The 23,122-nt window shown below is 38.3% G+C and overlaps 1 protein-coding gene across 1 annotated transcript; it reads left to right on the top strand.

The window, feature by feature from the left end:
- Nucleotides 1–1,560: 1,560 nt before the first annotated feature.
- ldlrad4a (low density lipoprotein receptor class A domain containing 4a) lies at nt 1,561–17,570 on the top strand. Its single transcript, XM_041245152.1, is given in 5 exon segments — nt 1,561–1,984; nt 11,611–11,765; nt 15,498–15,551; nt 16,733–17,026; nt 17,028–17,570. Coding segments are annotated over 5 exon segments (831 nt in total). The 5' UTR covers nt 1,561–1,884; the 3' UTR covers nt 17,256–17,570.
- The last annotated feature ends 5,552 nt before the right edge of the window (nt 17,571–23,122 follow it).

Here is a 23,122-nt window from a genome sequence, read left to right as displayed (position 1 = left end):
CTTGGCAAAGAAACATGCATACAATATATTTTTACCGAGTCTGCCAGCTATTTAGTAAAATGGTTGTGAACTAATCTTCAAAACGTTGCATTATTTCATTACTTCCATAAAGGTTACATCTATAACTATAAATAACTCAGTAGTGCTTATTGTAGAAAATACTCAAGAATTAAACAAATGCAGTGACAAATATTTTTAATGTCAATGTGTTTAATATTTGAAGTCATTGAAAAATATTTTTTCAAGTTTTCAGCAATAATTGTAATGTGTTAAAACTACAAAGAGACTATTCCAGACAAATAATTAAAGCTTCTTCCTGCACCTAAGTTTTTATTTAATACTTGTATATCTTTATAATAGTTTAATTCCTCTATTTATTAAAATATAACTAAAAAAAATGCATTTATTTGATTTTTAAATGCCATCTGCTTATTGTGGTAGTTGCTGTCTAAAATGCTTCATGCAATAGTTCCCTAGATTAAAAGACATTTGAAAGAACACTGATAATCTATATTGTTTAACACTCAGAAATACATTTATAATTTAGTATACATTTATTTTTTCAGAATATCATCTGCATGCGTTTTTTCAAACCATTTCTACCTGTTTAAATAAAACAACAGAAATGTACTATAGAAGTCATATGAAAGTTAGAAAATGTATGTAATCCTTCATGATATAAAAAAATGCATAATAATTTACATTATCCAAAAATACATTGAATAAAGTGTATGTGTTTTTAAAATATCTGTTTCAAATAATTAGCTTTGTTTTTATTAATTAGGTTTTTTTTATATTAAAAATATTAAAATCAAGAGCATAAACCACAAATGTTTATAAAAATTGAATTTGCTTCACAGTAAATCTCTGTATTGTCCAGAAATCAGTGTTAACAAACAGGAGAATTGTCTCCTTTCTGTATTGGAGTTTTTTTTTAATTTTTTTTTTTTAAACTTTGCATATATGCTTAAAAAAGCACATATGGAATGGATTACAATTTTGAAAATGTGTGCAAACTGTTACCCTCTTTGTCCTTTAACAAAACCAATGTGTCAAATATATAACTATCTGCTTGAGCGGATGAAAAGAAAACGGTTGCAAGTAATGAAGTTTAAAAAAAAGCCCACAAAAAACTAAAGAACTAGAGAACTGTAACCCACCATGACGTAGCCGCTGAAAAATGTCTTTTCCTCCTTTTATAAAAATGTCTTTCAATAATGATTTTGTTTTAGTGGCATTAACAGAGCAGATTTTAGCTGTCATTTTGCAGTTTTTGGCAACTTCTTGCCTGATGCAATCATGAAGAAAGGGAGCTGATTATTTGTACTTTTTTTTTTTTTTTTTTTTTTTTTTTTTACAGCCTGCGTTATTTATAGACTGTAGACAGCAGGGGGTCCGACACATCTGCTGAAGATCAGCTAGACTGCGGGGTCACCCCAAGGTTAGCTTCTTCAATGGCTGCCTTGATTGGTTGTGGCTGGCTCTAATGAGCGAGTGGAATTCTTATGCCCCCCTCCCCCCCACTAGCTAGAGCTAGACCATCCCCTTTTCCACGTCCATTGTCACCACCACAGCTTTGTCCTTCTAGTCTGCTTCCAACACCCCTCTCCTTCACCCCCACCCATTTGTCTGTCTGGGACTTTTTGTAAACCTGCCAACATGATCACGTAACAGCCAGGCATTCTTTTGAAAGAGAGAGCGAGCAGGAGAGACAGAGAGCGATGTGGGTTTCTGCAGAACCATAGCTAGATTAGGAGTCCGTGAACATGGAGTGAAGTATGCAAGGCTGTTGTGGCAACTCTCTGACAGCACGCTGGTAAAAGTTAATCCTCCCTAGGGCAGCTCCCAGCTGCACTTTCCTTTTCTTCCTTCTTCCCTTTGCTAATGCACAACCTAACGGTCCTGAAGAGCACGGTCATCTCCAACTCCAATGTCACCTGCTCCTGTAACTACACCAGATCCCAGCACCAGGGGATGGAGATATGTAAGTAATACAAAAACTGCACATAAAGCTTTTTTTCCCTCTTGATCTTGTGCTGGGATGTTTTTTTTTTTTAAAGAGACAGCCATATATAGATTTTATTTGAAGTGTTCTTATTGATTATGTTAAATCTATTTACACTCTAGAAAAACTCAACAGTGCATGCACTGTTGAGTGGTATAATTATGATGTCAGTAAATGTCAGTTCAATGGGGGTTTTTTGCAAAGAAAAGTGGTAACAATAAGGCAAGTTTCAGATAGGCTCAATCCATTTATTAAATATAAGTTAACCTTTCTCTGCGTTTCTGAAATCAGATGTAGACCCGATAACGTTCCTAGTTCTGTATTAAAACTACTTTTATGTAGTCTTTATCCATACAAATCAGTTGGCTGTACCATTAAGCTCATATATATATATATATATATATATATATATATATATATATATATATATATATATATATATATATATATAACCCTGGAATATTAAAATGCACATTTTTGTCTAATGTAAAGAGGTATAAAGTTGTTACTCTGGTCTGAGTTTGTTGTTGGACAAGGTAATAAGAAAATAACGTCTTTCACCCTTCCCTCAGTCACCTACTCTGCCATTTGGTGGGATATTTAAAAGCGCATTTAAATTAGGCTGCCTGAGCCAAGGCTAAGGACAAAGGAGGAGGGAGGGGGTAAATAGTGGGACGTAAGGAGACACTGTGACTGGGACAATGCTGTCTCTAGTCAGTAGTTATGATAAATGGCAAAAGCGGCATACAAATGTGAATTGAAATTAAAGAGAAATGCTGTTGGGGCTTATTAGATTGCATTGGTTGGAAGAAGTTTGCCTATTTATTCCTTTATTTTATATTTCTTTTTGTTTGTTTTAAATATGTGCAGAAAAATGTCATTAAAAATAGGTCATAAATAAAATAATAATACATGAAAAAAGTATCCCCTGCATGGGTTGTGCTTCCACACTTTGAATGCAACATCTGCCTTGAAAAAACTAGTTTGTTTTTTCTCTTGGCCACTGACTTTCTCTTCTTGATGGCTCTTGTGTCTCTTGGCTAAATAAGCATTCTGGACCCTGTAAAAGAGGCAAGTGTGGGAACCTATCCATGTATGATTTTGATAGCATAGCGCTTTATAGAAAACACATTGGCAGTTCTTCTCGAATAGAAATTTACAAATACTACAGAGAAACCTGCAATGTATCTATTTTTCTAAGAGGTTCTACATCTTGGATCTTAACATATTGCTTAATGAGAAAATATATTTCTACAAATGCAACTCACTGCAGGGGTAGGGTAGTGCAGAAGTTATACATTGTGATTCTACTGTACAGTAGGTGCCTAAAAATAGTAGAATGAAGTTCACTATTAACTTTCAAATTCTTAATTGAAATATAGCTTTTATTTTGTGTCATCCGCTTATTGTGGTAGCTGCTGTCTAAAATGCTACATGGCATATTTCCCTAGATTAAAAGCAATTTGAAAGAACAGTGATACTATTTTAACACTCAGAAATACAGTTATAATATTTGTGTACCATTTCATTTTCAAATGTTGCCTGCATGCGTTTTATAACTCATTTTCTACCCGCTTAAGTATTCACATGTATGTACTCTTCCATAATAAAAACAATTGAATAATAATTTAAAGCCTCATTATCCAGAAATAAATTAAATGTTGTATTGTGTTTTTTAAATATCTGTTTCAAATAATTAGCTTTTTTATTTAAAAGATTAAAATCAAGAGCATAAACCACAAATGATTATAATAATTGAATTTGCTTCACAGTAAATATCTGTATTTTCCAGTTAAAAAAAAAAAAAAAAAAAAAAAAACTAGCAGCATAGATTTCTGAGAATTGTCTCAGCTTCCTTATTGAAGTTTTTATATGTTTGTAATCCTCTTAAAAATAAAAAAAGGGCCAGTGTTAGTCATGTATTATGCTAATAGGTAGATAAGCCAAGTCACATTTTGTTATTATGTAGGGAATAAAGCTTAATGTTGAATACATGTCTGATAATAATGCTTTGGAATTAAAAATGTATTATTTTCTTACATTTACATGCTATAATAATTCATATTTTTGAAGCTGATAAAAGTTAGTACATTGTTGGTCCCATAATGTGAAAAAAGGTATAAAAATCGTGAAAAATACATTTGCCTTGTCATTTTAACGATACAGTTAAAAGAAAATGCCTTTACATATCTGTGATTGGATCTTCACAGTGTATCATAAACATTTTACAAAGTAGATCATCCTTTTCTGGCAGTCATTTTACCATTGTCAAAGCCTTGTATAATGACATTTGCAGTCAAATTTGAACCTCTAGCCCTAGCAATGATACAGGTCATACGTGTTTCTTTACAGTTGGTGCACAGCTGCATTCTATTATTCTCACAAAAAGTTTTATAGAGGCATTTTCCTTTGAAATTTAACTGTTTACTGCAAATTGTTTTGACCTCTGCCTGTAACAGTTTATTAAATATTTTCCTCAAAAAGTTATTCTATAGGTAGACAAACAACATTATAAAGCAAGAAGGATCTCTGGGTTATAGCAGATAATACGAGTGGTTTGTAATTACATAAAAATATTACATTGAGGCCATGTAGCTTACTAGCATGGAAGCCAAGCCTTACACTTAGACAGCTGCATTATCTCCTAAACCAGCATCCATGCACTTAGGTATTTGAAGTAAATGATAAGCTGATGATTTTGTTTATTATTTTCCTGTGGCTGCCCAGTATTTTCTGTTGTACAGTTTAATTCTGCTGTGACACAAAGAGGTGAATTGAAATGCCTTAAATATGGAAGTCATCAATTCTTGATATATCAGGAATTAGAATTCAGAGGACAATACAATGTTTGAACAAGCTTACATTAAGTTTAAGTACTATGGTAATGTATCTCTATTAAAATACATGTATAGGATTCTCTGTTATGTTTTCTGTTATTATTTGAATGTGTGATGTAGTATTCTTAAATGGTTTCTAATTTTGTAACACAAGCAGGTTGTGTTTTAATCAATGTTATCATTCTAAGCATTTTAAGGTACAGTGAATCCTCTTATAAAGACTGATTGAAGATACTTTCAGTGAGAGGCAATGACCTATGACCTCAAGTTACCCCAGCTGTGAAAACAGTTCCCTGGTGTAAATCAAGGAAGTGTGAGGCTGTCAGGCAGGCCTTGTGATACTGACTACGTTACTCTTTTTGTCTACCAAGGCCAAGGAAGTGTGAGTGTGCAGGGGGTTGAAACGAGACATTTACTGATATGAAATGACAAACTTGACTTTATTTTGCTTCTTGTCTTGCACATTGTCTCCTGTTTCACAATTTCCCCTCACACCTGAGCATAGCTGATTCCAGCCAGTTTATTTTCTACTGTACTGTATGTATCCTTACATGGAAACAAAGTAAGCAGACAATTCTGAATTTAATGTTTGTTGCTTGTTTTCTACATTTTATAAAGGTACATTTTTTTAATTCTGCAAAACAGTGTGATGTTTTGGGTGATAGCTTTTCTGACTGAAAACACCAATTCCCGTATGTTAAGTTCTGAGCAATGCCACAGATTCTTTTTTGTTTGTTAATTTCTTTGTGAAACTATAGGTGTCGTGACAAAAAAGACAAACAGGATTGATTATCATACATATCCAGTGGCAGAGAGAGCATAAGAATCTCACCTGCGTATCATTATATGCCATATGTCCTCTTCTCTATTTAGAAATGTCTGTCATCATTAGCGATGTCAGTGTCTGCCTAGCCAAACACATAAAGTTGGTAGACAATGTCTGCATGTGGACTATGTCCTCCTTTTTGTCTCAGTAAGAATGTCAGTTGAGGTTTTTCTTGCACTGTAGAAGGATTTTATTAATAAACCCCCCGCAAACAATGTAAGTTGCAGTATTGTAAATGTAATTTAAAAAATATACATGGTAGACTTTCACAACAAACATTAGTTATCAATAGTAATCTGGGGTTTATTAAGGCTGTTTGCCTGTATGTCACACAATGTATAGCTCTATTGTTCTCATGTTACCGAACGATCTAAATGTACAGCCATTGCGGGGGATGTACGTCACTGAGGCACTAGTTTTCATGGACAAAAATTAACATAAGCCTATAGTAAATAAATGTAAATAAAAAAGGAAGCATCTAACAAAAGAGCTTATCCCTTTACATAATACAAGAAACATTCGTAAAAATATATATATATATATATAATAATTGGAAAAATTGTATACATGTTGGGAATGCTTCAAAATCAGATTTCTGCAGTTGGCTGTGTATGTGACACATCTAGAGAGGATAGTAAAAAAGAAACCAAAATACACAACCATATGTGCCTAAACAAAATATTCATTTTTAAAACCGTTGTCAAACCATGCTGCAGGGGGAGAAGGCATTCTGACTACTCAAGGAAGAGGCTTAATTATAATTTCACTTGATTTATTGAACATATTTGCGCTACCAAACTGCTACAGTGTGGCAGTGACGTGCCTTCAGGTGTGCAGGGCGAGCAAATGTAACTACCTAGCGTGCTGTTTTCTGTCTGGTTAGGGTTTCTGTCATATTCCTGTCACAAAAGCTGTCATTTTTGTAAAAGCTTCAGTTCAACCCACTTTGTTTCCCACCTTGTAACTAATTCCAATAGTTACACGAGAAGGCTTAATAATATTTCTTCACTTGAAGAAAACCGAGTTGGAACAGTTACGTGCTGTGGAGCCGACTTTCTCCCCAGCTGTGAAAGCTGCCAATATAAGTGGATAAACTAACTGGTGGAATCTTCAACGTAAAACATTTGCGTGGCAAGAGTAACTTGAGTATACATTTCTAGAATGTGTGGCCTTTTAAAAACCCAGATTTAAAACAGAGGATACAGGTCACAAGGAGCTAGGCAGTATGTTTTATTTACTTATTTATTTATTTCCTGTCTGCATATGTGTATTTAAAGTAATTCAAGGGAAGAGTCTGGTACAAAAGTTGATAGGGGAGCAGCATTCAGTAAAACAAATATTGTTCCCGGCTGTCTACTTTTTGTGACTTAGATATATTAAATGCTTATTACTGAGACTAACAGCCTTATTTCCAGGGAGGTCCTGCATAATGGTAACAGTGATGTGTAGTTCATTGTAATAAACGCAAAGTTTGTGTTTCACAGGCAATATTAGACACCTCAGACCAAACCAGTCACTGTTATTAATATGTATTTTAACAAACTGGTAATTCTATGGTGAACTGGTATGGATAGATTAATAGCATAATAGATGGACAGATCTTTAGCAGTTCAGAAGCTCAGTTTATAGTCCCATGACCTCTGTTTCTTTGTCTTTGCATGTTTTAATGATGTGCAGCCTTTGTCCTTTTTCTGACTGCTAGAGCAGAAAAGGCAATTCACATTGTTTCTAAATAGAGCAAAGAGCTCACATGAGGATTCAAAAGTGTCTTTGCTAAACACTAGCCCAACAAAAGCATACACAAAAAGCAAAAAAAAAAAAAAAAAAAAAAATGAAAATACTATAGTATTTTAACTACCTCAGCTGATGTACTTGTTGTTTCATATAAACTATATAGACAGGGAACTTTAAACAGACAATAAAATATGACTACACATAAAGAAACTTATATACTGTAGTAAATATGTCACAGCTTTTATTGTTGTTTAAGTTTTTACCCCAGCTGAAATAAATACTTTTAAAAAATTGCTGTAAACATCTGTTACTTGTTACATTCATGTTAGCTCTCATGTCTAACAAGCATGTTGTCAATTTGTACTGGATCAAATGCTCCAGGAGAATCAAAACCCTAATTCTAACCTTAAATCACAATTTTACCCCAAACCTTTAAATTAATTCTAACCTGAAAGTCACTGTCACGGTGCAAAATTGCTGCTTCATCCACCTTTGACCTCCTCAGTGTTAAAGGGCAATTGGCTTGGAATCAAATTGAAGGACGCACACTGATGAGTGAAATTGCTGTGGTGATTGAGAGTAATTGGACATTCTAAATAGGGGGAGAATCTGAGGTAGAAAAGAAAATAATGAACTGATATGTAGCAGAAATAAAGTAATACTGCACACGTTGGTTCAAAAAAACTGATGAAATAGCATAAACAGCATCATATAGGTATACTGTATATTTCTCTTTCTCCTTTTGACTTCCATTAGTGCAAACCAGTCTTCCTGTGATTTCTCTTATTTCCGATTCTGTCTAAGATTGCTAGAATGAGTGGAGACAAAGATGAAAGAATGAGGTGTGTTTAGAGGTTTGATAATAGGTCTGGTCTGAGAGTGCGCCAGTATTTGATGAGGCTGCAAATCCCTCAGTAAAGTGCATACATTCTGCTACGATATTGACGCTGCAGTGTAAGAAACATGTAGCGAGATGGATGTTGTTAAACTGATTGCTTTTCACGTTTTCTGTGGTGAATATTGCGAGAATTATATAACTCACTGGCTGGGTTTCCATGGAAAAAGAAAAGTAAGTCCCACCTTTTTCTCAGTCTATTTTGGTAGTACCTTTCGGGTTGTGTGTGTTTCCATGTAGTTTTCTTTTAGCCAGAGAAATTCTCCTTCCAAATGCGAATGACCTAATTAATATTAAAATAAGGGAGGGCATATTTAAATTACACATATGGGGTACAGGTAGCTCATTAAAGTCTCTAGTGTTTTTACAAAGAGGGGGTGATAACCTATCTAGGGCTACCTAGATATTTAGTGAACAAGGCGTATAAGGGGGTACTAATAATAATATTATTAATAATAATTTCATATAAAATTTAATCTGTTTTATTTTTGTGTAATTGTTTTATGACGTCAAAATGAAGAACATATGGGAATATTTTATGAATATTTGGTGTACATGCATTTGGTTAGCCTGCCATTTCAAATGTGTAAAGCAGTCTTTCTTTACTGTATGTCTTCACTGTTGAAAGTTAAGTGCCTTTCCATCACACACAGACATACACGCACAACAATGACGACTGTCTTTATAACTAGTTATGAGCCTGTTTGAACACTTGCTTTCTAGCTGCTAATTGGCTGTTGATGTCAAAATGAAAAGGGCAATCTAGGCCAACCAAAGCAATCTAAGACTGAGCAATCACAGACTGACAGAGTGACGATTCCGACAGTTTGGACAACACAAAAACATCAGACCTACAAAAGAAAGTCAGCGCCAAGCCCGAACTAAATCAGCAAACTTCTCAAATCTTCAATATCTGAACAAGAGCAAAGAAACTCACCCGCAAGTATTCATTCTGTTAACTACCCTCATTGTTGGAGTAAACAACAATATCTGGAATACAGAGAAATATAAATAGCTGTTTTCGAAAGCTTCTGTCGTGAAGCAAATAAATACTTTCTAAGGTGTTACATGAGCCCCTTGGTTGGTAGCATGTAGGATAATCCCTTTTAAAAGCACCCCAAAACTTGAACAGCAGTCACTAAAAATATACATATATTAACAATTATTGGAATGTCCAATTATTATTGTATGTCCAACCTGAATTGTGTACAGGCAGGCCTGCATGCGCCCGGCCAACCACAGGGGTCGCTGGTGTGCACTGAGCCAAGGACTCTCCAGTCGACTTAACCCCTCCCCTGCTTGGGCAGCGCTTGGCCAATTGTGCACCGCCCCCTGGGAACTCCCGTCCACGGTCGGCAGTGGCGTAGCTTACATTCAAACTGGCAGTTTCAAAGCTATGGAGCACATCCTGTCGGGGCAGTGTGAAGGAATATCCGCTAGAAAGTGTCCTGAGGGCATCAGATGATTCGAGGGCATTTGCCAAGCACTCCCACCCTTTCACTTCCAGAGCTCGGCAACTCTACAAAATCAACCCACCCTAACCCAACCCCAACCCTAACCTTAACCTTAAGAAACCCCAGCCCTAAAACCTAACCCTAACTGAATACCTAACCCTAAACTTAACCAATAAGAATCAACTGATACCCTCAGGACACTATATAGAGGATATTCCTGTGTGCTGCCACTCTGGGTGCAGTGCCTGTGCCAGATGTGCCACTTTGGAGGCCATTAAAAAAAAATATATATATATTTCATGTATTTAGACCTTTTATGATGCGTAATCTAAAAACAATTGACAGTGAAACTATTTATTTATTTATTTCATTAGAATACTAACAAGTCATTTAAAAAAATCTGAATAACTTACTGTAGATGGCATTCATAACGATAAATGTGGTAAAATCATCCAACCACCCAGTGGAAGGGTGCCCCACCCCTGTGCGTATTTTATGTTTTATGTTGTCTGTTATATGTATTATTGTAGTGGTGCACAGAGTGTGGGTTATATAGCACAGGTGATGTAAACTGTATATTTGTATTTAGGCAATCACTTCATGTGCAGATTAAAATGGGTATTTGTATGGGGGGAGGGGGGGGGGGGGGGGGGCACAGGAAGTTAGTCCATGTGCAGACAGTGCCGAGATTCAAGTGAATGATTGATTAGCAATTGGGTGTACAGTGAGGAGGTACCAGAGAGAGGAGAGAAACAGGAAAGAAAACAGCTGCTGCTCATGCTGGTTCAACACCAGCCTCGATACTTGTTTGGTTAAGTCGTTGTGTGTTGTTTGTCTGTTTATTTTGGCCAATGCGCCATTTTGTTTTGTGTTTTGTTCAGTGTTTGTTTTGTTAAACCTTTTTATTTGTTCTTTTATAATAAACAGGTGCATCAGCGCATTTATTTGTACCTGTCTCTATTAATCTCTGGTCTGACATCACCCCCACCCCCCGGGATTATTTTTTTTGTGCATACCGGTATAGTGTTAGAAAGTGGTACATCGTCAAAATGTGATATGTGTACAAACACTTGTGTGATGTCAGAAAGCGATACATTGTCACGTTGAAAGTGGTACACTGTCAGATTTTGGTAATATGTACAATGATAACACAGCACTCAAATGCAAAATGTTGAGGTGTAATGAAATGTTTGTAGGTTATGCTGTATAACTTTTTCAGACCATTTTAAAAAAGATGGGCTCAACACAGTTACCCAAAACAGTAGCATATTTTAGGTAACGTCACAGTTTAAACCATTTTAGTTAAAGACAAAAATACCTTTAAGAGACTGTGTCAGAGCAGAGGTGCAGAGGAATAGCCTGGGGCTAAGATGGCCACGTTTGCACAGCCACATGTTATTTTGTTGATTGAAGTGTGGAATGTGGCCAGGTGGTGACTGAATGGTTAATTTTCAATCAACCCCTGGCCACATGGTATAAAAGAACAAATTAATGTTTGTTTGAGACAGTAAAGAGAAGGAAAGTGCCGGGATAGCCAAAGCTTGAGTGGTGTTTTATTTATTTTGACAAGTTTTGTTTTACAGTGTGAGTTTACAAGTTTTGTTTAAAAACCTTTATTTTGTTCCTGTATTTTGTTTATTTGTTCTGGTGTTAATTAAACGTTTGTCTGGGTACCACAAGGGTGCTGACGAGCCTTGACCTGGGGGGCGAGACCACAGAGGCTCACTGTTAAAGATATTGGTTTTCTAAAAGTCCCTTTGTGGTGTTTAGATCTGCCACTGTTTATCTTAAAGAGGCCTATATTTTAAACTCTCTGTCAGCTGCTGTTGACTTTCCATTCTCCTTCTGTTTTGTTTCAGCTGAACTGGAGTTTATTCAGATAATAATTATAATTGTGGTGATGACAGTAATGGTGGTGGTGATCATCTGCTTACTGAACCATTATAAACTCTCCACCTGGTCCTTTATCAACCGACAGAGCCAAGGCAGGAGACAAGAGGAAGCCTTGCAGCCAGTAAGTCAAGTGCACTTTATTATGTATTCATGTCCTTATTTCGTGCGTTCATGATTTTTTTGCTCTTGGCCTAGGTTGCCCTAACCATAAACTCCTTTGAATGCTAAAGATTAACTTATTTAATTCTTCGGGGCTTAATTCTGTCTTTAACAACCCCAGAGAAAAGTTGCATTTTCTTCTTTGTTAGAGCTGATTGGCTTGCTCATAGGAAGTCCTGACTGTATCTACTATCTATTCGGAAAGCCTCTGTTTAGACAAAACTTGACCATGGGACTTCGCCTCATAGCAGACAAAAAATTGTTTGGACTGCCCTCAACTTTTCATCCTATCAACATAATAAGCCTGCAACAAAATGTACATTTTGACCTTCGAAGGTTCGGAACACATTACTGAAGGAAGGTTCAATCGTACTAATTTGCATAATTTACTGGTGATGTCACCGTAGCTATTTGTTTATATTTGATTGAAAATCCTATTATTTTTGCAGGCAATCCATATAAATGCAATAAAGCATTTCCATGTAGTTTAAAATGTTATATGGAACAGTATAATTTATAATTTAAATAAAAATACACGTTTATTTACATGTAATTGATGCTGCTTGCAATAGATACAGTAAGCTTGCATTGCAGCAGAACCAACTGCAGCAGACTCAGGCAAAACAAAGCTTTATTTAAAAGTCTCCGTTCCAAGCAGGCTGTCAGTCACAGTCACATTTTACTACTACTAAAAATAAAAATAGCACTATGAACTTACATTTGTCACGTGACCCATGAGATTGTTGGTGTCTCCATTCTACAACAACAGTTGCTTGCATAGTTTGCATTCTACTTTTTTTTTTGGTCGTCTGGGCATTTAACGAAAAAATCCTAAACAGCAGAGGGGTTTTGAGACATTTCTTTCAGTACAGCTTACGCTATACAACGCTTTGCTGTCGAGATGTCAAATGAAGAAATTAAAGGTTTGCCTTTGGATAACACAAGCTAAGGGGGCGGACAGTGCTCAGTTTTCGAAATTAAAATTATGAGTGTTAGCATATATTTTGTATGTTTCAAACATATTCTACCATAGCACTTCTCTTACACTCATGTACACTAGGTATTCAGTAAATATTTTACTGAAGCACTACCACCACTGTGGGTTCCCCCCAGTCCTATACCTTGCTCCGTACAAGGCAGCGGCGTCATATAGAGTTGCTACATAGAACGGTTTGGATGTGAATCTTAATAACAATTTCTGTTTACTTAATATGCATTATACAAACCTTCTGACAAACCTTCGAAGGTTTAACTACCTTCGAATTCCTGGCTAGCGAACAAATCTTTGAACCTTCTAACACAGCCCTACAACGTAATACACTACTGCCTGCACAGGACAGAGTGTATGGAGCTTCCGCTCTCTGTCAGACTGAAAAGGAGGTGGATGGAAAGCCTTCAATTCCACAGACTGGTTGACATGAGATGCCGAGATTGTCTTCGGCAAAAAAGCAGGATTGGTATTGAGCGTAACCTTTGCCCTGGCTTCTGTAAAAATTAAGTTGGCTTTTGAAATGGAGAATGCCTGCATCTCACTCGCCCGCTTTGCGCAGGTGATTGCAAGCAAGGAAGACGCTTTAAGCGATAATTCAGCTCAGCTCAAAAGGAGGCTTCATGAGTGCTTCTACCACCACTTTAAGCCACAGCGAGGAACAATATCCTTCATAGACGGCCGAAGCCGCCAAGCTCCTTTCAAAAATTGCCCCACCAGGAAGTGAGCTCCTGGGGATACCGAGTAAATTTTGACATGGCAAGCTGAAATAGCTGATAGATAGATGTTTAATGTAAAGGGGATTTCCCCTCTTCAAACAGGTCCTGCAGAAATTGCAGTATAACTGCCACGGGACAGGTTGTGGGGTTGAACCCCCGAGGTAGGCACCACGTCTGAAAGACGCCCCACATGTACCCATACTGGGAATGCGTGGATGCTACTCTGGCATTTTGCAGGGGGGCAGTAACCCGTGGACAGACCCAGACAGCTCAAATGTAACCATTCAGGGGCCAGACCCAAAGTTGCTGGCTCGATGGGTCGGGATGCCATAAGGTCCCCTGTGCCTGATTGGGTAATCTCCACTGCTGGCCCTCAGGAGCTGCATCAGGGCTAAACACCAGTCTCCTGGGCCAATATGGCACTACTAAGAGTACCTTTGCCCAGTCCTAACTGATTTTCTCCAGACACAGCAGGATCATGGCGAGAGGTGGAAAGGCATACAGCAGCTGCCTCAGCCACTGGTGTGCCAAGACATCTATTGCCAGTGGGTCCCCGTCTCCTGTTATGGAGACCCAAAGGGGACGGTGGGTCGATTCCTGAGAGGGAAAGAGATCTATCTATGCTCTCCTGAGCCTCTCCCAAATGAGAGGAGATCCGCCACCCAGTTTGTCACCCTGGGCAGCACATGTATCCCTGGAACCTCCTCTAAAAACTTCTGCAGGGCTATGTAAAATCAGGCTTGCAGAGGGCCCATGCGCAGGAGACCCAAAGGTAGGGTCTGAGAAGCTGCTGCCATCAAGCCCAGAAGTTTTTGGAATGTCACTATTGTGAACACTCTGTTGAGCTGAAACTAGCTGTACCCACCTCCACTGCTCTTACTTGAATTTTATCTTATTGTACTTTAATAACTGCTTTTACCTGGATCCTAATAATCTGTAATGTGATATTTTATAATGTGATACTTTGTACTGTCCAACTTTGTAACAACTGTAAGTCACCCTGGATAAGGGTGTCTGCTAAGACATTTTTGTGGGCGGCACAATCATTGATATTTTTCCGAACGATTATGTGCCCAATTATTCGATTGCTATTTGGAGGCTGTGAAAACAGAAAAATATAATGAGAAAAGAAAAATATTTCTCTCATACAGTAATATAATTACTTAAATAATACAAACCATCTCATAATATTGGCCAAAGCCAAAACGAGAATAAAACAACTCCAGCCGGAGCTATCGCATCCTGGAGAATATAATGTCAGCCGACTTATGTTGCTTGATCCATGGGAAGAAGTGACTCAAGCCACTGGCTTCACGCAGGGCAATAGGATGTAACAAAAAACAGGCTGTAGTGCACAAATATGTCTAATTAGTAAAACTAATGCAGTGATTATTTGTAATATCACATATAATTTGAGTACAATTACAATATATGTGAACATTTATACCAAAAAAAGTAACAAGCACTTATCTGAATAGGCTCTCCTGTCAGTTCAGTTCTTGAAAGGAAATGACGCCGAGTTCTGTGTGTGTAGTCCCTTATACCCTTGGGGGTGGGCATGACTGCGTCACAGAGGTTCATGTGAGCAGCTTTGTTATATCTTATTCGGGTTTTGGGTCTTAAAGAGATTAATACCCATTCGGTAATGGTTACATTTCACACTTGAAAGGGTACCACGCTGTTATTTGGCATGCAGTTGCTTGGAGTTCTACTGAATTAGCAAAATTGTCCAATGAAATTGACAGTATATTTTATATCTTAGAACACTATAGCTGATTAAAAAAATAAACAAATCTATTCATTGTGTGTTACATGTTGATTCCATCAAAAGTCATCATTATTGGTTTAATTTATGCACAAAAAGTAGCATTCTGGGGTTGGGAAGCTTAATAGTTGCCTTTGGAGTAGTGCACAACAGAAAGATACTAAAGAATGTTAAGCTATATAAATTCTACTATTACAAACAATTGTAATTTCTCTTTACCAGGAGGGGTGCCTGTGGCCGGCAGACAATACAGTATCACGACAAGATGCTCCAGAGGTAAGATTTATTGTAGCAGGGACCACATTGGCATGTAGAATGCATCAGATTTGTTTTTCGTTCTATTTGTCTGTCAGTGTGCACTGTACAATTGTGATCACCTCGTCCATCAGGGTGAAGAAAAGGGTTGTATCTCAACAGCTAAAGGGGTAACTTTTCAGATATATCGTATGTATTGTCTTAACTTTTACTTAGTAGAAACCACTGCTTGAAGACATAAATGGGGTACGTTTTCAAAGTTTCTTTACTTCTATTTTTAGAAAGGACAAAAACACCTGTTCACTTCACAAAACTTGAAAGAAACAACAAAGTAATATAATTCAAGGTCTCTTATGCATTCTCAAGTTTCTGTTTCTCATTTTGGGACATGATCATGGCATTTTGTAGAGTAAACAGTCTTTGAATGGGACCAACAGGTAGCGCTGCATTGACCTTTGATCTCCTGCAGGATCATATTGGAAAATTGTACTGGGGTTAGTTCTTCCTAGGCTGGGACCTTGCCTCCAGGGTTCAAAAGCTTGGTAACATCCATTACTTAGGTTTAGTTGTTGAAAATAAGATCGACAATTACTACACAAAACTTTTATTCTCATTCTCTTAGTTTTATTGGAAACTCTGTTCATTGCAAAATCTCAGCTAGTTATTGCAATGGAATTTAACAAAGTGGTGGTTCAAGCAGTGAACTCACTTTTAAGATAGATAAAAATTGTAAAAATTATGCATATTAGGCACCCTCATTACCAGGTGATTTGTCATTCGAAAAACAACACGTCCAATGATCAGCTAGACGTGACTTTATATCTTACCTTAAATCCATTTATCCCTGTTGTACATCAGAGTGTGCCTCCTCCTCCACAGCCTCCACCTGTTTTTTGGCTTTATCTAAGGGGGAGAGCAGCTATTCTGCCCCCTGCCCATAGCTTCCCTACAGAGCCTTCCACTATTGGCAGACTAAATTATGGGCAGGGTACCTCAAAGGGCGAGGCTAAAAATGTAATGAAAATACGTATACTGTAGTATTCATTGCCTAAGCTTTAATAAATATTGTCCTGACAAACATGGCAAACAATAAATCCATAATGATGACTTTTCATTGAGAAATGAACTATTTTCATTTGGTATTAGGATAACTGAAATTAAAGATGCCTGTTTTATTCTTGGCATTTCTGGTTTTCTTCTAGATAATGTACGCACCGAGGTCGATGGAGAGGTTCACAGCCCCTTTGTTTATGCAAAGGGATCATTTCAGCCGCTTCCAGACCACCTACCCGTACATACAACATGCGATAGACCTGCCGCCCACCATCTCGCTGTCAGACGGGGAGGAGCCTCCTCCCTACCAGGGACTCTGCACGCTGCAGCTACGAGACCCTGAGCAGCAAATGGAACTGAACCGCGAGTCAGTCCAAGCGCCACCCAACAGAACAATCTTTGACACTGACTTCATAGATGTTTCCATGTACAATGGGGGGGCTCCATCCTCCTAGCAGCAAATTGTGCATCAGCGCAACTGTCTCTAGCAGTAATGGCAGGATGGGGGCCCCACCACCAACCTACAGTGAGGTAATGGGCAACTATCCAGGCTCCTGGTTTTTTCATCACCAGCACAGCAATACTTCATCACAGAGGGGAAACAGTCTCCATTTCCAGCAAGACAATGCAAAGATCACATTAATGGCCATGAAGGGCAGAGGGGAACAATAGAGAAAATCTGGTCTGAGAATTGCATGCATGTGTATGTATCGACTCTTACAACAGGGGTGTGTCAGCACTTTCTACACTCCTGCGCACACTTAGTCAAATCTAACTTTGGTGCAAAAAAATAGGAACCAAGCTTACATATGATAATTTTGTTTTCTCGTGTTTCTTTGGTAAGGGGTGTGTGTACTATGTGGGTTAATGACTACATTAATCTGTGAAAAAGGAAAGCAGTGTTCATGTAAATTAATGAGGATTGTGCACAGTCGAGTTTTGAAACAAACAAAAATCCTTTTGAGTGCCAAGATTTAGAATTGTGTAAAAATGTGGTGATTCAATTAAATATATATATAAGATTAATATTATATATATATATTATATTATAAATATTTTATATATACTATAATATATATCTAATATAAGAAAAGAAGTCCTAATGCTGATCATATAGTTAAAGAGGGGACTTCTATTTGTGAATTTGGCTGTGTTGTTCCATCACCTGTAGAATGAGTACAATCTCCAAAGGATGTGTCAGTGGGAGTACTGGATGTTCACTTTTTTTTTTCTCACAAACAAAAAGGGATATTTGGATCCAGCCTATGCCTAATAACACAGGTTTGAGAAATACAGGAGCACTCAAAATGTTGACTTAAATATATTTTCTATTTTATTTTGCAATAACTTGTCAACAAAGAAAACCTAACTCTCTAAGTTTGTTGGATGAAAGGTCGAGAGAGGTTTAAGATGTGGGGGGGGGGGGGAGAGAACACAAAAAAATATACAGTTTTGCTCAAATTTAATTGTTGAATATCTACAAATATGTGTTCATCCTCTCTTACATAACGTGTGCAGTTTAATACTTTTGCATCAACAAAATTAGAAACTGGGCAGCATTTTTCCTCCAACTTAAATTATTTTTCAGTTTGTGTTTATCAAAACGCAGAGGCTCAAATTTATAAAGGGGAAAAACGGACGGCAAAAAGCCACGTAATGTGCGTGTTCAGTATGGTCGTACTCATCGTCAAAATAACACCCTATTTTATAACACTAATTAGGTAAAGCAGGTGATTCTGCAAACAGCCAATTTAAATATCCCTCACTGCAATTAGCACTGGAGAATTACACACCTCTCACAATAAACAGCGGGTTTGAGTCAACCCTGCGCGTGTAGGCTACACATTTCAAAAGAAAATGAATGACACAAAGAACTCAGCCTAGTACTAGCCATGGATATGAGGATGCTCAGAAGCAAAACAGAAATTTACCAATATGGAATTGGAGATTTTGGTACAAGCAGTACTTGAAACACATCTTCATGTGTTACAAGCTTGAAATATATCACCAGGACAAAGGAATAAAATGTGAAATGTGCGGTGGCTTCTTAATAAACAAATGTACCACTTCAGAGTTTGTAGTAGGTTGTTTATACATTACGACGCATCATCCAGTTACTGTGCTTTGTATATAGTTCAACTTCTTATTTCATATAGAATAATTCCAGGCATATAGACTTTTCAAACTTCAGAAACAAAAAGTTTTATTTACTTATATCCATGACAGTCAAATGAGTGGAGAATCCTTCCATTGCTGTACAGCGATATGTTCAGCAACAATACAGCTGCATACGAAGTTTTTAGTTTAACTACGACTTATATCTTCTTAAAGTCTTGTGCAGTTACAACTCTCCTATTTCTTATGTTTGTCTGTATTTCTTACTCCATGTATGATTTTAAAGCATATCTGTATGGTATATATGGTTGAAAAACTGTACTTGCTCTAGCTACAAACTAACTGCGTCATCTGTCCCTCTGTCCTTTGTTTTCCTTCATTTTTACCGTTTTCAGTATTGTTAAATACCTGAATGCCATATTACAAAAAAATACATTCTATAGACTTTACTAAAGTAACGGTGGAGGATGATGCCTCATTGTATATGAGACTTTTTCTTTTGTGCGCCTCGGAATATCGTTCCATCTTAATCTCCTCCACTGTTCTTGTAATAATGCCTACACTCTATAAGTAAAGACTCGTTAGAACCTTGCTTTGCCACTGTGGGAAGACCTTTTTAGGTGCTTCTAAGAACCTTTTTTTACATGGATTCCATATTCTCTATTCGCAGATTTTCTTTTTTGTCATGTAAGCTATGAAACATGTATTGAAAATTGGACTTTGCAAAACAATACAGTATTATAAACCGCAATTTACAAACTGACTTGATCAGAAGGGTTAAAATATGAGCTCTTTGCAAAATGTTATTAAATGTTTCGTTTGGTCTTGAAAACGATGTCTCCTTGTTACAGTCAAGTCTCCCACATCACCTTGCCATTTATATAGCCTACTGTCTGACTGCGGCAAATTAATGCCTGCTTTTCAGAGTTCTTAATATAATCACGCAAATACGAAGCCCACAATTACCGGCAGCTTTAATAAATTAGACGGAATACTTAATAGACCTCATTTGCAAAATCCACTCCCAATTTTAGCGGTTTCGTTCAGAAACACCCCAGAATTACATCAGAATTACATATGCATCAAGGGCTAAAGCGCACAGAAACATTGCCCCCACAAACAATGTGTTAATTGTGTGTTTATGCCATTGTGTGTGTGTTATAAATTCCATCCAAGAATACAGAACCCTCAGCGCCCGTTTTATGGTCGTAAAACATGCGCAATTCTTTTATGAATCTGGACCTGAATCTTTCAAAAATAAAGATTTGCTCAGATAAGTAGACTATTATCATAATTTATATACTGATGAACATCTATATAAGTGTTCCTACTTTTTTTTTTACATAGCACTTAAGCAGCTTTGATACAGTTTTATACAGTTAATCAACAAAATAAATAGAATGGACAAAATAACTATTAACAAACAAACAAAATTTTTAGCTTATGGTTAGGGTTACAAACCTGATTTAATTTGCTAAGCATTACTACAGTAACAACTTGAACTGATTTCAAGCATATGATCGACTGAGTATTGATCATCCATAGGGCTCTGGTGTTTGATTGATTCATCACAGGGCTCTGGTGTTTGCAGTTTTAGCTGGCCTATTATATATTATTTACTAACAGTTAACAGAAAATAAATGTACATTAACATGTTTATTAGCTGTTTGTTAACACGGCCCTTAAAATAAAGCATGACCAAATGTTTTTTTTTTTTTTCTTCAGTTCCTCTTTACAAAAAACAAAAATATTTTAAATCTCCTTTCATTCTTTAAAAACTTTTATTTATTTATTTATTTTTTAAATCATGAATAGAAACAATTTATTTTGGCCATTCTTTGTAATTAGGTCTCTTCGAATGTTTTGAGGAAGAATGCCACTGTTTTACAATCGGTCGGATCAAATCCTGCCAGTGTGTATTCCTCAATGTGGATTCTTATAAGATCTTCAGTTGTTGAGACATGCAGACTACTTCAGACAGAATTCTTAATCCTGTTTTGAGCTGAGAAACTGCTCTCACACTGGGCTGCTGATATGGGTAGAAGTAACATTATTTCCACTAAATGCAATATGTTCTGAAAAACACCAACAATAAAAAAGAAAAATGTGTTATTCAGTGTGTGAAAATAAATGTATATTATAGACCTACCTCATTATCTAACACCTTTGTTAACATTGTCTGCCATTTGTCCTTGAACGTATGAGCTACAGGTATTTTGGGGTCTACCACTCATCTTGAACCTTATCTGTGTCAGCTCCTCCTTTGCAAAAGGAAATAAGTTTATATTGTTTTTGTTGCAGAAATGAATGTAGATACAGAGAAACTCACTAAAACGCTCTAGTGGGACATCCACATGTTCAACATCGTAGTCCAACAGCTGGTCTTCAGTTTCAGACCATGCATCATGATGGAATATTTTGAAACACTCCACACAGCCCTAGATGCCTGGAAAACAGTGTTGTCTTGATCTAGCAGGCTGCCAAAGCGGGACCTGAGTTCACAAACATCAATGTGATGGCTGCTTTGATGTGACTTTTCAGCTTACAATGACTCAAGTCATCAGGGTTCAGGCCAGAGGGAACTCCTCTTTGTGGCAATCGCTGAAAACAGAAAACATCTGCAATTAGCATTTCACAGGACACCTGCAAAGGCGGAAGGGAAATGGAGTGCTTATGGGACTTGGGAGACAGAATGTTAGTGACAAAGTCAAACAGACAGGACAGGTCCCCTACTGGTTGCAGATCCGTTAGCTGCTTGAGCGGTTGTTGCAAGTAGGGGATGACATGGATATAGGAAATCCCCCCCCCCCCCCCCCCCCCCCCCCCCCCCCCCCCCCCCCCCCCTCGGTGGAGGACCCGTCCCAGCAGCTTGCCTAGTGGTAGGGAGACCCGGCTACCATGGGGGGACAGAAAGGTACCCAGACCCGTAAAAGATAAAGATCTGGACAGGTCCTGTCCAAAGAATCAACCTCCATCAGACGTGAGCCCCGAAGTGAGGGCTGGGCACCCACTGGATGCCCCCGGAACCTGGAGGAAAAAGGGTTAGGAGAAAGGCATATAGATTAGAGCCTCGCTGAGGCTAAAGCGCATAAGCTGCGAAAGAACAAGTGTGGCCAGGGTTCCCCTCTGACCTATGAGGAACCTAGGCAACGAAGCCAGGCCTGGCCAGGGGAGTGAGACTCACTTCCCTCCCAAAGAAGGACCCACGGCTCCCTGTAGAACCGCACCTGTGGGACAGGAAAGAACCGCATGCTGCACACATAAACGTAAACTGGAAAATAAAAAGGTTAGTAGGAAGAGGCTATGGATTGGAGGACGTCTGCGCTGTGGAGAGGAAACCTCCCCCCCTAACAGGAGGAAACCTCTGGTGGACCTGGCAGAGAGGGCGCCCCCACTCCAGGCATGCTAAACAAGGATTGTTGGGCAGCTGCAATGTCCAAAGAAGCTGTTCTGATATAGGTCTCTATGGCAGAAGACCACGTCCCAGGGATTTAATAGTGTGTTGATTAACCCCTGCTTGTGCAGCTGAGGTGGCAGCTCCAATCCAGAAGAAATGAGGAGAATAGGACTGAGAAGGAAATCCGGCTCTTGTCAGGAGGAAGGAGAGGTGGGAAGAGAACCAGTGTCTAGAGATAATAGAACCTGAGTGGTCTGAGAACAGAGGATCTGAGGGAAGAGAGCGCTTGGCCGTGAGATACCTGGTTAAAGCAGAGCTGGGGCAGAGAGAGGAGTGAATCTTTGACAGCTGGATGAACTGACCTCTATGGAGTTGATCCACCTTGGAGGACCTCAGGAGAAGGATGAAGTGGCCACCGGGAAGCTGGGATGGGTCAGAGTGCCGTAAGCCAAGCACTGGAAAGCTGGATGGAGAAGGAACATAGAATTCCAAACAGCGAAGGAAGCCGAAGAAAGCACATAGACACAGCACCTCCATAGTGAGGTCATCCGATGGATTAAAGCAGCTGTTCCTGAGCGAGAAGATCAGAAGTCGAAGGCCACGGCTGCTGGGAGAGCTCTTTCCATGCTGCAGAGAGTCAGGCAGATAGCCGGGACGGACAGCAGCTGTGGAGCAGGGATGGACAAAATACGGAACTGATGTTGAATGCCGGAGATGTAGGATCTGATAGATGAAGGGAGGAGGTTCAAGGAGACCCATAGGTAGGTAATGAACACGAGGAAGTGGTCTAGGTTGATGACTGAATAAGAGATCCGGTTCTGGGTGCAGAATAGGAGGAATGTTGACCAGGCAGTGGAGCAGGCAGACCGAGTCAAAGGAGCTAAAGCCTCAGACATGAACTGTCGTGTGGAGTGGAGGAGACTGGAGAGAGTTCAGATGAACGTCAGGTCCTTGAAGGGGGGAGGGGAGAGTTCGCGTTGGGAACCAGGCTCCGGAACTTGAGGACTAATTGCTCCTTTAATGCGGC

This window comes from Polyodon spathula, chromosome 3 (genome assembly GCF_017654505.1).
Source record: "Polyodon spathula isolate WHYD16114869_AA chromosome 3, ASM1765450v1, whole genome shotgun sequence".
Taxonomy (NCBI): domain Eukaryota; kingdom Metazoa; phylum Chordata; class Actinopteri; order Acipenseriformes; family Polyodontidae; genus Polyodon; species Polyodon spathula.
This window is presented reverse-complemented; position numbering and strand designations above follow the sequence as displayed.